Source organism: Camelus dromedarius, chromosome 27, assembly GCF_036321535.1.
Source record: "Camelus dromedarius isolate mCamDro1 chromosome 27, mCamDro1.pat, whole genome shotgun sequence".
NCBI classification, from domain to species: domain Eukaryota; kingdom Metazoa; phylum Chordata; class Mammalia; order Artiodactyla; family Camelidae; genus Camelus; species Camelus dromedarius.
The window spans coordinates 16,453,660-16,469,328 of NC_087462.1; the positions used below are offsets into that span (position 1 = coordinate 16,453,660).

Genomic DNA, 15,669 nt, shown 5'->3' on the forward strand with positions numbered 1-15,669 from the left:
AAGTTATGTCCTTTTCATAATTTTGGACGATTTTTTTTTTCCTTTTGAAAACTAGTGCTTTATAGACAATTCCAACAGCTTGAGTCTCCAGTGAATCCATATAGAACCACTGCAAGGATGAAAAATCTTTCCTAAGAAAGCTCCGTGTATCCAAGGAGTAAGGCTTATTAAGGTGAGGTGTCCTCCACAATGTTCCTTCCCATCATATCTCCCCTAAGGAAAAACTAACCTCCCGGAGTAAGTAAGTGTCTAATTGGACCTGAAATGACCCTACAGACAAGACCCTATGGAATTGAGAAGCCCTCTCTCTCTAGGGATCAGTAACCAGCAGGTCAGCATAACCTGACTTCCAGCCTCCGTGTAAATGACTGGGGGAAAATTATATTCTTCCAGAGGGCTGTTGCTAATTCTCCGTACCCTAAGAATCTCAGTTTGTTGGAATGAGTTAGTCTCCGCATGAGCTAGAATGCTGGCTGGCTTTGAGCATATACTCAAAAAAATATATTGCAGTAAATGAAGGAATGACCTTTCATACCACCTAAGGGGTGAATAAGCTCCAAAAAAAAAAAAATTCTATGTACTTCTGTCGCTATTCTAGCAGTGTTCTGACAACGGTTTTCTAAAGGCCAAGGACTTTATTATATTTTTCACATAATTTCTGAATGATAGAATTTTATAGCTATGAGCACTTTCAGTATAAACATCAAATCAACATGATATATATATATATGAATATAATACACACACATTATCTATAAGAGTGTTCTCAAAGGAAGAACGATATATACGAAACAGGAAAGACACTTAGTTCCTACAACCTTCAGGAAACTTAAAATCTATGCGATGAAGTAAGACTAAACTAGAGATGTGAGGAGAATCACAGTTCACTCATAGTATGAGATATCCAAGGTCAGGACAAGATTAATTTGGAAAATTATATGTAATAAAATGTTCCAGGCAATGGGTGCTTTGAAATTGGAGAAAAAGAGCATGTACCATGAGCTTGTATAATCTTGAAAGGGTTCTTTGAGATGCAGACATGTTGCAGTGAACAAAGGGCAGCACACATTTAGCAAAGCAGCATCCTTGGGGACTAACACGTGGAGGTGGCAGTGCATGTATATAAACCAGTCATGTGGGCATAAAAAAAAATCACTAGAAATCGATGGTTTTAGGCAAAATTGGGAGATGACCCCATTCACTCATTCATTTATCAAGCACATATGTACTGAGCTCCCACTGTAAGTTAAGCCCTGCTCTAAGGTGCCAGGAACACAGCCTGAGCAACGTAGTCTAACTTCACAAAGTTTATGCAAATATCAAAAGACCGGTTACAAGACAGGAAGCGTTTGATCACGTTAATTACCCCGTGTGGAGTGCACAGGGCGTTTCTCTTCTTAATTCTCTTGCTTTTCACTTCTGCACAGACGGGCAGAGACCACGGTCCATACTTGAAATAAAAGCATTCATTCCACTTGTTGAAATTTCAGTAGCATTGTTTATCACTCCGTACACCGAAAAACATGCATGTTGGTTGACTGAATATTTTACATTATTCTGGGTTGTTTTAGTATTGTATAGACTAATTGCCAGAAAGAAAATAAATGAGAATATAATTACTACATTTATTTTAAAAGAAAAAACTAAAGGTGACAGAATGCCACGGGTATTTGAGAGGTTATTTCTGCCTTTCTATGTAACCGGAAATGGATGACTTTCAGCTAATAACCTCCACTTTTCCGTGCATCAAATGGGTAGCCTGAGGCTCCTGTCGTCAGGCAGACTATAAATGCCAAGTAGGAGGAATCAAATAGATGAGTATCACTTCCCGACAGCTTTTTTGCAGAGAACGCTGTTCTTTTCTATCTCCATGCCCCAGTCACATGTGCTATTTCTCTTTTATATTATTTTGTCTAATTAGGACATTTTGCAAAGAAAGGATAATGAAGCCGTTTCCTCAAAGAAAAAAAAAGTGTCACTGAATTTAAATACGGTTAAAAACTTGAATCCCCATGAGCCCAGATGATCAAGCCATCAACATGTACCAAGGAGGCAAGCTACTTTGTTTAAAGATTTATGAAAGATACTAAAGATGCCAAAGACATTTTAAACATGAATATTGCTCTCATTTACTCTATAATACGATTAGAAAAATAGGGCACAAACTAGAAAACCCAAATAATAATAAACCAGGATGATATAGGCTAAGTGGTAAATGATGGGCATGGATAAAAAATCTCTAGAAGGTAGGAAGACAAGGGTTTTTATTTTGGCTCTGCCGTTTGTTCTTTGAGTGAGTTACTTCTGCTAAACCTCAGCCTCATCTTCTGTTGAATGGTTCTAATAGCCATTTGGTGGGTTGTCATGAAATTCAGAAGTTAGAGGCAATGATAAATCCCGGTCATTTAATAAGGACTTACAGTGTTACTAACTATTCTGTACTGGGGAGGTGCCAGCTGTTGAGCTCATTGGTTTTTGCAGGTATCACCTAGTGAAATTGTCATCATGACATTTTACAGGGGAAGAGAGTGCAGTTGAAAAAGGAAAGAGATTTGAACGATGTCCCACAATTAGGAAGCGAATTTCAGGTCAGGATTGAGACCCCGGAGCAACTGCAAAGCCAAGCTCCTTGCTGTTACACACACCACCTTTGCTGGAACACTTGAGCAGTTCCTGGGATGAAAGCAGTGGCATCCTATGAAAGCATAGGAGGGTCAAGGAAATGTCTGCAGAGGACTTGTAACTTGTCCGGGTCCTAAAGAGATGGGAGCTAAACACACTGTGGTGAAGAACACGAGGACATTCTAAAGAGAACGAGGAATGAGCAAGAGGGTCTGGAAGGGGTGTGCTTGGGTCAGGCTGGGGGATCTGGGGACTCCTGTGAAGACGAGACAGAATGTAAACATTCCCACGGGGCAGGGTGGTGTCAAACCGCAGAGGTGACTGAATACGGAGGGAGGAAAAAAAAATATTCCACTAAGTGATTTTTCACTAGTTCTCCAAAGAATTGAGAACCTTTGATGCTTTCTTATAAAAATGGATATGTGTTTAGAATGAGAAAAGAAATCACGAATTAGACATGTGAAAAGACTGACAATAATCACCAATATCACACGTGCCAGGAAACTAACACGATCTTTTTATTATCAGCCTGACACACCTCTTTCTTTTCTCTCCATTTTTTTTTCTGCATGCTCTTTGTTTCTTCAGATGATAGTGATTTTTTTTTTTACTATCAGGGTTTTTGAACCTTTGGTGATTTTTTCTTAAGCCTCTACGTAAGATAATGAAATAAAACAATTTCAGTTGACCAGTCAATAACTATTGGGGATGGATGTCATTCAGAGTGGCATCTGAAGGAGGTTATTCTGGCTTGTGAAGGATGAATCGGAGAAGAAAAGAAAACCTCTTAAAATGGTTGTTTTCAATAGCTGTGTCATGACAGTTGGGCAAAGTGTCACAACTAACAGGGCACTAATATTAAAGTATTGGTTTGCCGGAGATTAGCGGCTTCATCTATTAGAGCAGATTCAAGGTCATTCCTAGAATAATGTCACCGTCCTTCACTTCGATTCCCACTGCTGTCTTAAGAGGAGGAGAAAGCTGTGGTATTACCATCCAGTTGGGTCTTTGGTAGGACCCTCAGACTGTCCCTCGAGGGGTGGGTGCTGCCCTTTGTCCCCTCTCGTGTATTTCAGGACAGAAGAGCATGGAGAAGGATTTCCATGTGTTTACGGATTATCGCAATAGTCCAGGCCAAAGTGCCCAGATGGAGAAGGCATTAAATAAAGTCTGGAAAGATATGAGGGATGGTAGGTGATAGTTACTGATGGTTGAATGGTAGAAAAAGGAAAGAAAGGAACCCCAAAGGACTCCAAGATGTACACACTTGACATCGCTGAGGGAAGGGGGAGAAACAGCGTGTTCTGATGCGTGAGTTTGGTTGCAGAACTTCTTGAGTTTTAAGCATGTTATCCAAGCGGAAAGACCCAGAGGGCAGGCTGAGTAACTAAAGCTTACAAGGCAGGTGGGAGTGGAATTAAGTCTTTATGAGTCGTCTGTTTTGAGGTGAGAAAATACTGTCTATTTTAGCTATTAAAAAAAAGAAAATCTCTTGGGTGGATTTCCTAAGAGGAAACATTCATGAAGCACTCGCTCTGTGCCGGAAACAGAAATCGCAATAGCATGTGTGTTGTTTATTCTGAATGGCGACCCCGTGAGGCAGGGAATGTTATTATACCCATTTTAAGATGAAGAAAGGGCCACAGAGAGGCAAAGTAACTCAGTCAGGACCACACAGCCAGCCAGTGGGGGAGCTAGGATTCCATCCCAGGCAGACTGCATTCAAAACCTGTCCTTAACCATCATCTCCCCCACGGTAGAATCTCATAAGCAGAGAGCTCTCCCACAGAGAAATAAGATGTGTAAAAGTCACATTCTAGCAAGAAATATTAACGTGACTTGGGCCAACTTGGGCGCCCCAGTATAGTCAGATAGTCCACCCCACCCCTCGCTTCAAGATATCTTAAGAGTAAGTCACATATATCAAACTGCAAACGTTGCCCACTCAGGGTACCCAACTCCTCACTAAGGAAGTGGTAAAAATAAGCAACAACACTGATAGCCATTTATAGCTTTAGGAAAAAAAATCTCTTTGGTCGCTCTGATTTCTTTTTATCTTTCCTCGACTATATTTTGCTGATCCGTTCCGTTCCGTAAGGCCCAGGCCCCTCCCCTGCCTTTACTGCACTGAAACGGTTATATTCTTGTTACAGGGTCTTTATTTTTACTGGCAGAAGATTCTCAGTCTACTTACTCCCTTGTATAAAATTAATTTTAACCACAGAGCCCATATCAATGATGCCAGTTAAAGGAGGCTGCTTCCAATACATTCTTTGAAGTGTCTGCAGAGAATTCTGGGTTTACCAGGGCACCACCTCCCCAGCTACTTGCTGGCCCGGCAGCTTCCTGCCCCTTGCACATCTGAGCACACTCTGTTCTCTGGCCAGCTGCCTTCTGTTCAGCCCCGGCGCGTTCTCCATCCTCTGCTCTGCCGTCACGATAAGTCGGGCTTCATCCTGATCCCATTGAGGGGATGGAGGAAGGTTGTTACTTCTTTATTTGGGTCCAAATTGGCAAACCACGAACATGTTGACACTTCAGGTTTAACAAGATCAAGCAGTCCCTCTTCGGATACAGCAGTGTGGCCAGGGTGGGGGTAGAAGGTCTCATTCCTGGTCCGGTTCTCCTTCCATATCTGGTGGCTTATGCAGGAACATACCAGGTGCCTAGGGTCCAGGGATGTATTGCTGGGATATGCTGCAGTTAAAGTGAAATGATTGAGTGTTTTGTTCTGTTTTGCTTTTAGTTTTTTTCCAAAATAATAACTGTTACAAGTAGGACACATGCGATTTATTTTCTGTTATGAGAAAGAATTGCTTAATTTTGAAAAGATGGTCAGTCAAATGTTCGAATGTCTCCTCTTCTTGCTGGCTTTCTACGGCCTTAGCTCAGGTTACCATGGAAAGCAGGCAGTTATTTTCACCAATGACTTAACTTACACCAAATACTTGACCTTGGAATAAGCAATTTACATCCTTATAAAAGAGGTCACTTAGGGAATTTAACTGTGTAATCCTAGCCCCCATGTGGCAGGAGATGAGTAGAAATGGAACAAAGCGGGTGAAACACCATTTGAAACCATTTGAATTCGGAAATCGTTCCTTTTGGACTCTGTTTTAAAAATGGAACCTACTTTAAAATGGTACAGGAAGGCAGAAGGATGCCGTAAAAGTCTGTAGAAATAGTGACTCAAAAACTCCATTCCAGGACTCAGGAGAAAGCAAGCGTGTTGTCACATTTGGAGGGAAACCAGAAAGAATTGAGGTTTTCACTTCCCTAATAGCTCTTTTCCAACACCTTCCTTTCAAACATCTTGCCCTGCCTTTTATTTTGCCTTTCTTAACAAAATTAATGGAGAGAAACCACCTTTCCAACTTTAACCAGGAAACAGAGGTTTTGCAAGTGCTAATATTTTGGTGCGGGCTCTTTCTTTTAAAGACAATTATCAAGACGAAGCATTTGTTTCTTCTTTTGTTTACCCGTGGCAGTTTGTCAGCAGTTATGATAAGTCGAGTTCCATCTGCCAGTAAAACTACGTAGCAAATTGCCGTAGAAATTAGCAGCTTTCATTTTTGCCTACATAAATAAATATGCGAAATAAATTGCACATAAATGCATCCTAAAAAAAAAAATCACAGGTACACCGCACAGTTAAAATGCCAATCAGACAAAAACCAGAGACACATGGCGATTATCTCAGTTTTCAAACCTGGAAGATACACGAGTGTGTTTCTAAATGAGAGAGGCAGTGTATCATGCTTGCCGAGATAAAAACAGAAGCTGCCAGACACTGCACTGTGGCTTTATTCTCAGAATCCTTTGCCTGAAACCCGCTCTGTCTTTCCCCCGTGTTCTCTCTCCCTCGCTCTCTCCATCTCTCTCTCCCTCTCTCTCTCCCTCTCTCCTCGCTGTCTTTCCCTCGCTCATTGTTCTCTCTCCTCCTGCCTTTGATGCATATACGTTGTCACATTCCATTGACTCTTCCCTCTTCTCTGTTCTTACACTCGAGCCTAGCGGTGCTTTCGCCAGGCAGCGGCAGCCTCTCCTGCGAGTTTTAGTCATGTGTGCAGCTCAGTTTGATCGAGCATTCCTTTTCTGCCTTTTCACTCTTACAAAAGATTAAAAGGTGGCGTCACATTGCTCCCCTGTTCCTTCCCGCAGGAGGGACTTAAAAGGGACAACAGAAACTAATCACTTTCAATAAGCATTTTCTTGCTGGGGAAAAGAAAAGGGAAAAAAAAAAAAAAAAGAAAGAAAGAAAGAAAAGAAAGAAAAGAAAGAAAGGAGGGGGGAAAAGGCAGGGGGTGGATTTAGCGGTGTAATTTGAGACCGGTGGTGAGGATTGGGGCGAGCTGGTGGAGATGCTGCACACTGCTAACAAGGGAAGGAAGCCTTCAGCTGAGACAGGTAAGAGCGCCCATCGGAGGGTTTGACCGAGTGGCTTAGTTAAATCTCTGTTTTCACCGTTTTGTAATTGAGAAAGGCATCTGCAGCAGAAGCCGATTTTTCAGTCGGCTTCCTTTTGTTTAACATAGAAAGTACCTGTATTAATTTTGATGAATTAGAGCATGCAGCAAATTCAATTGAAAATAGATTTGTATAGTAAATGCATTTATACGGAATGATTTCTCCTCCGTTCTGTTTCAGGGGAGAGAGATGGGAAAGATGATTTTGATCAGAACAGCACTTTGCATTACATTAAATTCTAAACAGCTAACAGGGAAAAAAATAATAATAATTGGATTAATCTTGTTTTTGAACTCTGGGACTTAAACCCTGGGAGAGAGATGGGATTTGAGATTTTTTTTCCTTCTCACTCAACTTCTGATACGTTATAATAATTTTTCACCGGAGGTTTAAGCAAGGGTAGAGTTTATTTAAGTCTAGCTGCTGGGCTGTGTTTGGCTTGGATCTTGTGGGCAAAGCGTTGCTTCTGTCTCCTTAAACCTGTGTCAGGTTGATGTCTCATAAATGGAGATTAAGTGTTGTCCCAAATGAAATACAAAGTTAAAACATCAGGTTAGGGCATGTGTTAGAAAAGGATCTAGTAAATAATTAGGATAACTGAATTATGACAGTTTGAAATGGGAATTAACTCTGGAGGTGCTGTTTTCTCAGACTTCCTGGATTTTCAGCAGCTCTATAATGAAGGGGCTAATTATCAGCCTCAAGTCGGAACTTTGCATTAGGATCCTCAACATAGAATACATGCGGACTTCCACTGGAGGTGGCTTTCAGGAATCTGTCCCTTTTGTGCGCTACGAATGAGAGTTGTGGGTTACATTTGATGGCATTTCTCCTTTAAAGAGCTTTGGGGTGAAGCTTAAAAGGCTCACATCTATTTTAACATTGAATAAACACAAAATGCAACATACTGTAGCCTCCCAGTGCCTGATTTTTGTCGCTGGTGCTGTTGTTTTAAAGTTTTGGTAATTTATTTTTAACCCCAGCCTTCATTAATTTTATGTTCATTGCCTCTGCTGCTAAAATTTATTGCTGGCATGAATGAACTGAGATTTGAGAATGCCAAAAAAAAAAAAAAAAAAAAAACCACCTAATTAGCCAGAGTTTTTATTTAAGGAAAATGAAACCCAAATTATATCCAGGATTTTACCTGGATGGAATGTGACCTAAAATGTGTGAATTAATTTTTAGATGGCTATTTTGAGGGATGGGAAAATCTGAATATTAAAAGTACAAAATTCTGTTAAAAGAATGCTTCTCTGGAATGAGATAGAGAAAGGTGACTTTAATGCTTCCACAAGCTTTGGTCTTAGAATTGCTATCCTGTGGCATTGTTGAGTTCAGCATCCATGAGGTAGAAAATATTTTATATATTTATTTAGTGATAAGATGATTTTCTTCCCAAGTTTCCAAGCAACTTGCCCCTCAGTTCCTTGCTCTGGCATGTCTCGTGTTTGCCAGACCATCTAAGGGCATCTTGTGGGTGCAGCCCGTGAATCCAATTTTATGAGGACCTCAGGAGCTGCTGAATGTTGGGGAGAGGAACCAGACGGACTATGGGTCACATCACACTGCATCATCTAGAGATAATCTCTAACAGGAGTTCTCTGGGAAGCCCCTCATACAGGAGTGGGGAAGTTTAATTTTTCCATCATGGTTGAAAGAGTGGGGAGAGATGTGGGCAAGGGGAAAAGAAACTGCTGTAGAATGTTTGATGTAATTGTGCTGGTGGGGGCAGAGTGAGTTTTTAAAATCACATCACATGTAATTTTCTTTTTTTTTAACTTAAGAAACTTGGCAGATTCCTGAGTGGCTCTTCTCAAATTCAGTCCGTGATTTTACATAGCTTTCTCTCATAAAATCTTTTCTTTGACTCTTGCGTTACCTAACCATGGAGTGTTTTAGGCTGCCGCTGATAATGATGATGACTTCTTAAGTAAGTGACAAGTGTTGAGAAGACGGGCCGGGAGAACTATGTTGTCTGCATCATATATGCGTTTTAATTTTATTTATGAAAAAGACTCCTTTGAGGTGAGGAGATGCTAAACGTGAAGTTGTAGCTTGACTGTTTGTACCACTGGACTAGTAACTATCCTTCTCGTGGAAAACTAAGTGGAACTAAAGTAGGCAGAAATAAATCAGTTGTAAACTGGATGGTGGTTCAACGTGTACTTTTTAAGCAGATGGTAACCAAAACTATCCTTACTCAAACTATCTGATTTATATAAATAGCATTTTTCTGACTTTTCCAGTAGATGTTGCTGGAGAGCAAAGAAAAGATCATTTTTTTTTTTTTTACAGAAAAAAAAGAAATGCGGTCGACTTAGAAAAGCCAGCGAGAAAGACCCTTCTCCCCAAACTCTGCTGATAGCATTTTGCATAATTTGCTAATTAATGAATTATATTGAAGCATTACCTTTTATGATGTTCTATAGAAAGCTATTAAAACTTGAGTTAGATTTTTAAATTATGAGATTGTTCTCTTCGGTCCCTATATATAATGTCTGTTTGCTGTTTTCCGGTTTTAAAAAATCAAGTTAACTGCACATTACTATTCAGAACATTTCATCCCTGAATGCTAAAACCCTTTAACATGCAAATATGATGTCAGAGGAAGAACTGAAATAGAATACCCCGAGAAGAGTAATGATCAAACGCATTATAAAAATATGCACCAGTTGCCAACATGTAATGAAATATTAAGAAATTAAAAGCATGCAACCTCCAAAGTAATAGAATCTCATTGCTCTGAGACTGTTTTCCCACTGAATATTAAGTGCTTAATAGATCTATCCTTTAAAAAACAATCGAAAAACCTCCATGGTTTGTCACTGAAGTTCTTTTATTATGTGATTTTGAAAAATTAGCCCAATAGGATTTTCCTGACCAGGAAATATAATTAACATTGGCTATTAAGTGCCAGATTTCCAAAGCAAAAGCCACAGGCTTGATGGAGAAACTGGGAAGGCAGAGGGGAAGCACCAGCGCAAGAGACTGAGAGGACCCACGCTGGAACTACTCTGCTGGTAATCACTCTGATAAAATGACAAAGACATCCCAGAGGAGCCCAGGATTCTAGAACCCAGACACAAACTGATGCAATTTCGGGCAACCAATGACCTCTGTCTATGGGAATATTTACTTGGGGAAATGATCAATTAACCAGTTTCAGTTGTGAAAGAGAAGTGTGTATCATTTTTCCAATGCAAAGGGGACGGACGTTGGCTATCAGAAAAGCACATTCAGATAGGAAATGTATGCACCTATGTGGTGGAGCTTTCAGTTTTTCTTTCCTTAAATTTAGTCCAGGCTCTTTTCTTGATGCATTTTTCTTTTGCGTTGAAGCCCTCCTTTGTCAGTTTTCATTCCTGAGGTGTGAAATGGTCCATAGGATGTTTTGATTTAACACCCATTCATTTATTTCTCTTTTCTGAGAGGAAAAAGCTTATATTTAGAAGGCATGAGTGTCAGCTACTCCTATTTTGTAATTAGCACTGTAAGTCTACTGGGGTGAGGTTATTTTAAAAAAAAATTTTTTTTTTGCTTTGATGCAAATACATTTTTTGTGTTTGACCCATAGTGATTTTTTTTTCTTTCCTTCTGTCTTTAAATAAGAAAAGCTTTACAATTGGGCGGGAGAATTTGGTTTCTTTTTCTGGTTGATTTGCTCTTTGCTTTCGGGGCTCTCTTTTTTCATTCCAGCTATCGAGCACTGACTATACTCCCAGCACCCTGAGTTAAATGTGCCGAATGGTACCTCTAGTAACAACAACAAAAAATGTCTGTCTTCTCAGTGAGAACCTTAGGAAGACGGAAGATGTCAACCAAATCTGGAGACTTGCCTAGTGGGTTAAAATGTGCTGGGTCCTAGCTCTCTCCTGAGGAGAGCGAAGATGACAAGGTCGCTGACGGTTGAGGGGATCCTGAGGGTGGGAGTCTTTGAATTCGGAGTGAAAGGTGAAAACACAAAATGATCCTCATGAGCAAAGTCACAGGGAAGTGATAGCAAAATGAATGACCAATGCCAGGACCACTGAGACCCCTGGATGGCAGGTATTCAGTAGCCATTGGAAAGATGTGACCTGGCAGCTTTTGGAGGAGTTTTCTTAGTATGGGAGCAGGGGAGATTTGGAATAGGGTGGGTCCATACTATGCCCCTAGCCATAGACAGCGATGCTGAAATGCCTATCTAGGGACCATCTGCTCTCCCATTAAATTGTGACCTTAAGGAGCTATTGTTATGAGTGGGTTTTTGCTTTACCTTCTAGGGATGTTGTTGAAAAAAAAACAGGGAGAACCCTAGTCTTGAGGTGGAAAGCCACTGAATCATCTGTTGCAATAGCCTAGATACAGGTGGTAGAGAAACACTGTTGAGGGGAGGGAAGTGACTGGGAGAAACACCTTCCTATTGTAATTATTGCAACTCCTTGTGTGTACTGTAGATGTCATGGCCTCATTAGGCAGGGAATTTGTATGTATGCATTTGTTTTCATAAGAAAATCCTTCACCATTCGCCAGAGATGAAACCTGTAGTTTAGAAGGTGTGGCATTCTCTCCATATTATTTGGATATAATCAGTTAGTGTTAGGCTCATCTCAAGTTTCCCAACCTTGATTAGAATGGGTTTTTAAGATCTTTCAAGCTCTAATCTCTCAGAAAAGGTATATACTTTATTTGTTGGAATTAATAGCCTCCCTGAATTGCCTGTGTGTCTGTTATTTTCTACAAATCTTGCCTCACTTACCTTGAACTCAGAGAAGCCCAGAATGTTTGACTGACAAGCTTGGTTGTGGAGACTCCTCTAAACATATAATGAAAGTTTGTACGTTAACATAAAAGATGTTTTCTTGCATCCAATAGACTTCATAGTGACAAGGAGCAAAAATAATTATTAGCCCAATTAAGAAAGTGGAGTGCCACCGTTTCCCTCGGAAATTGGTTTAATCAGCCTGTCAGGTGGACAGGGTTACCAGCATCCCCTCAGAACCAAGCTGGAGATGAGTGCTTTGCCTTGTCCTCCAACCACTTTAATCTAATTTGTTCCATTTATTTTTCCAAGCTTTTCATCTTCCCACCATTTTAATACCATCAGAGATGGGGGCTGCCCATGACATTCAAACTTGACATTATCAAACACAAAAGGCATCACTCATACACTTGACTGCATTACAATGCCAGGGAAAAAAATAGATCTCAAAGGCTTAGAAATCATTGTTTCATACCTTGAATGTAGGTGGATATATAAAAATATATATAATACATATTTTTTTTTTCTGTTGCCTTCAGTCTGCCTCATGTGACTGTTTTGCTTCTGTATGTTTGCAGAGAGTTCTGAAAACCCTGGAAAAATTAACACTCACAAATTCACGACATACCCATCCTTACATTCATTGAAGGGATATGCATTAATTCAATAGCAATTTACACGTCTGTTATTAGCCGTTATTTCCTAGGCACCAACCACCTCTTCATGCAGTATCAATTCTGAGCCTTGCACTGGAGCTGCCGTTACACTGTTGCTGTCAGTTCTTCTGTCAGACAGCTGTGACCAAATCTTTTTCCCAACTCACACATCTGGGGTCATTGCAATAGCTCCATTACTGCTGGGCAGACCAGAAGTCTGTTGAATCCATAGCAAGCCTGTGTTTGTCTACCCGTGGAATCTTTGCATGTGTGTTGAGATAGGTGGAGGGATTCTTAAAGTTGATATAAATTTATTCATACCTCCCTTTGCTTTCTATTCTGAATCTTCTGTTCAAAGACAATTGACCCCTATATGTAAGACAACGTTTGTGAGCCGAACAAATAGTGTTATCAGATCGTGGTGAATTGCTTCAGCAGTATTACATCACGCATGGAGATCGGGTGCGCTGTAAAGCTCTGTAAAACAGCCAGCTACATGGTATCCTACAGGTTTAATATACTTCAGTAGCCTTGTACTTGGGAAGGATTTCTGTAATTGGAGACAATCTAGCAAGGAGAACTTTTTAAGCCATTGGAGGCTGAAATACAAGTTTTTGAGAAATGTGACTTTATAGGCTTGAAACTGAGTGGATTACAGATTTTTCTTAACTGGGCAGAATCATAATTGCATATGTAGTACAGCCCTGATTATCCAGGGTTTGAATTTCCAGCATAGGGATTACCCAGATTTCTTCTCTGACTCCCCTGTCTTCTCTAACTACCTGACATGAATCATTTCTCTAATCACTGGGACCTCTGCTAATGGTATGGAAAGGCATATTTGAACAGCAAAGTTCAAACCTGTGAATTTTCCTTCAGAAGAGCTAATTATGTAAAAAGTCTAAGCAGCTAGGCTTTTGAAACTATTCACTAAAACTAACTGACTGCATTTCCACTTGGAGGTGCCCCTTTTTGATTTGCAAATGATAGTTTACTATAGCTGTTAATATGCCCATATTTTACCCACGTGTTTAAGAGACAAAAAGTAAATTAAGCAGTCTGAATGATGCCAAGTAACTGGTTTCATTGTTCTGGCTTATGTCATTCTTCTCCTGTACCATCCAACCAACTACCATTTTGAATTAACTGGTTGGACATTGTACCCAGTTGGAATTTTATAAGGCTCCTTGGATCAAGCCAAGTATACCTTGTGCAGGTTATCAGAGTTCTCATAAGCGTATTCCTCTAGTAGTAAGTACAAAAGTGGATAATTGGTACCCAAACCTCACTTAATTAATCTCCAACACCAGTCTGTCTCATTTCCATCATCAGTCACTGCCAGTCAACCCTTGAAAAATTATTTATATTTAGGATTTGACCCCAGAGGTTGCCAAAGTCCCAAACGACTTTATTTATTTTTTAAATTTATTTTTTTATTTTTATTTAAATAGAGTCAGTTACAGTGCATCAGTTTCTGATGTACAGCTCAATGTCCCAGTCAGTTATATACATACATATATTCATTTTCATATTGTTTTTCATTAAAGATTACTTCAAGATATTGAACATATGCTATACAGAAGAAACTTCCAAATGACGTTAAATACTTAAAAACTTCTTAGATCTTAGAATTAGGTAGAAATGGTGAAAGGACTGGAAGGGTAGCTGGCTCTTCCAGAGAGGCTGTCATCACAGAATAGGCATGGATGTTACCAGCCATCTTCCAAGTTTGCAGAACAGGTTGCCAGAGTCCATCTTCTGGATATATTGCTACAGAATCAGAATTTGATTTCCTCCCCTTTTCTTATATGTTAGTTGTGGCTTGGACATTTTCAAAATCTTGTGGTCATATCTGGCACTTTGTAACAGTGTCTTCTCTTATACCATCCCTATTTGACAAACATGCCTATAAATAATTGGTTGCACTTTGAGGTGCCTGATCAAACTTCACAAGATGTTTCTGTTTCTAAATTTATTATGTAATGTAATGTAACTGATAAAATACATAGGACTAATATCATTGGTACAAATACCCTAAAGGGCAAAAAATGTTGTCACTCTTGATACTCAAAAATATTTTCTCATCCCTAGATTACAGTTGAGTTTATTCGAAAGAAATTTACTTGAAATTTTTAAATGGTGAGGTATAGCTGATGATAAAGTTTAATGACCAGTAATTTTCAATCCATATCATACTTGAGAATTTAAACAGTTAACATAGTACACAAAACTGAAAATGGAAAACCTCGGTGACTACTAGAAAAATTGTTGACAGTCCTGAGTTGTACATATATAAGTGATACCACTTGTCATTTCTGTATGTGTGCATGTTTATATGCATGTATATATATATGGTTACTCTATATATGCACATGCATATTTCTGCCTGTATCTCCATCTCTGCAGCTGTATCTATATTGATCTCTGTATCTATGTCTATATTCAGAGGGAGAGAGAAAGGGGAGAGAATGAGCATATTGCTAGTAAGATGCAGTGTGGTTGTACTCTCAGCTGATGTTACTAATTTCCCACGATCTGACATGCAGTGTGCTAGGCACCAGGGATGCCAAGATGAACCAGACGTAACTCTCAAGGAGTTCATGATCTAGTCCTGAATTAGAAATGATTTTAATGTTGCATGTTTCACTCATGGATATATTTAACCATTGGAAACACTGAGGGAAAAAAATTCAAGGATGACAAAGCCGTCAGGGCCCTCAGTAGGAAGCTGTAAACTTGACATGCTTTGCCTGGTCAGGAGGAGGATTGGGAAAGCAATCCGGCAAGCATGATTTGGGGGAAGAAGATTCTCACATAGACTGATCTGGTCTCAACTGAAAATAAATCTGGCTTAATGAAAAGCCAGACCAGCGTGTCTGAATTCTCTGTTACCCCTTACTGCTGGCAAGTCACAAACCAAAGATAGGATCAGTTTTTCTGCTATTCACTTTTCTATGAGTTCTGTAAAAGCAAAAACACAAGGAAACTGTCATCAACATGCTTAGTATTAAATGTGTAGACATAAGGTCTTGTTTGAAGATGTATGTAAACAATTTATGCATATTTTTCTAAAATGAAATGGGCTTATGCAGTGAGGATTCTTTTTTTCTCAGTCTCCGTGGCACTTAGGATGTATGTCTCATGTGTTTATAACCACGTATCATATGTGATTTATATACA

The 15,669-nt window shown here is 39.7% G+C and overlaps 1 protein-coding gene across 4 annotated transcripts in view; it reads left to right on the plus strand.

Annotated features, from left to right (window-relative positions):
* TENM2 (teneurin transmembrane protein 2) overlaps window positions 1–15,669 on the plus strand; it is a 1,175,656-nt gene that overhangs the window by 530,502 nt on the left and 629,485 nt on the right. The window contains exon 1 of one of the 4 annotated variants that reach the window (XM_064480082.1): window positions 5,414–7,029. The exons of the other annotated variants lie outside the window; for them this stretch is intronic. Within the exon in view, the coding sequence (XP_064336152.1) occupies window positions 6,984–7,029 (46 nt within the window). The 5' untranslated portion in view covers window positions 5,414–6,983. Of the gene's footprint in view, window positions 1–5,413; window positions 7,030–15,669 lie in introns of those variants that run through there. 4 annotated transcript variants of the gene reach the window in all.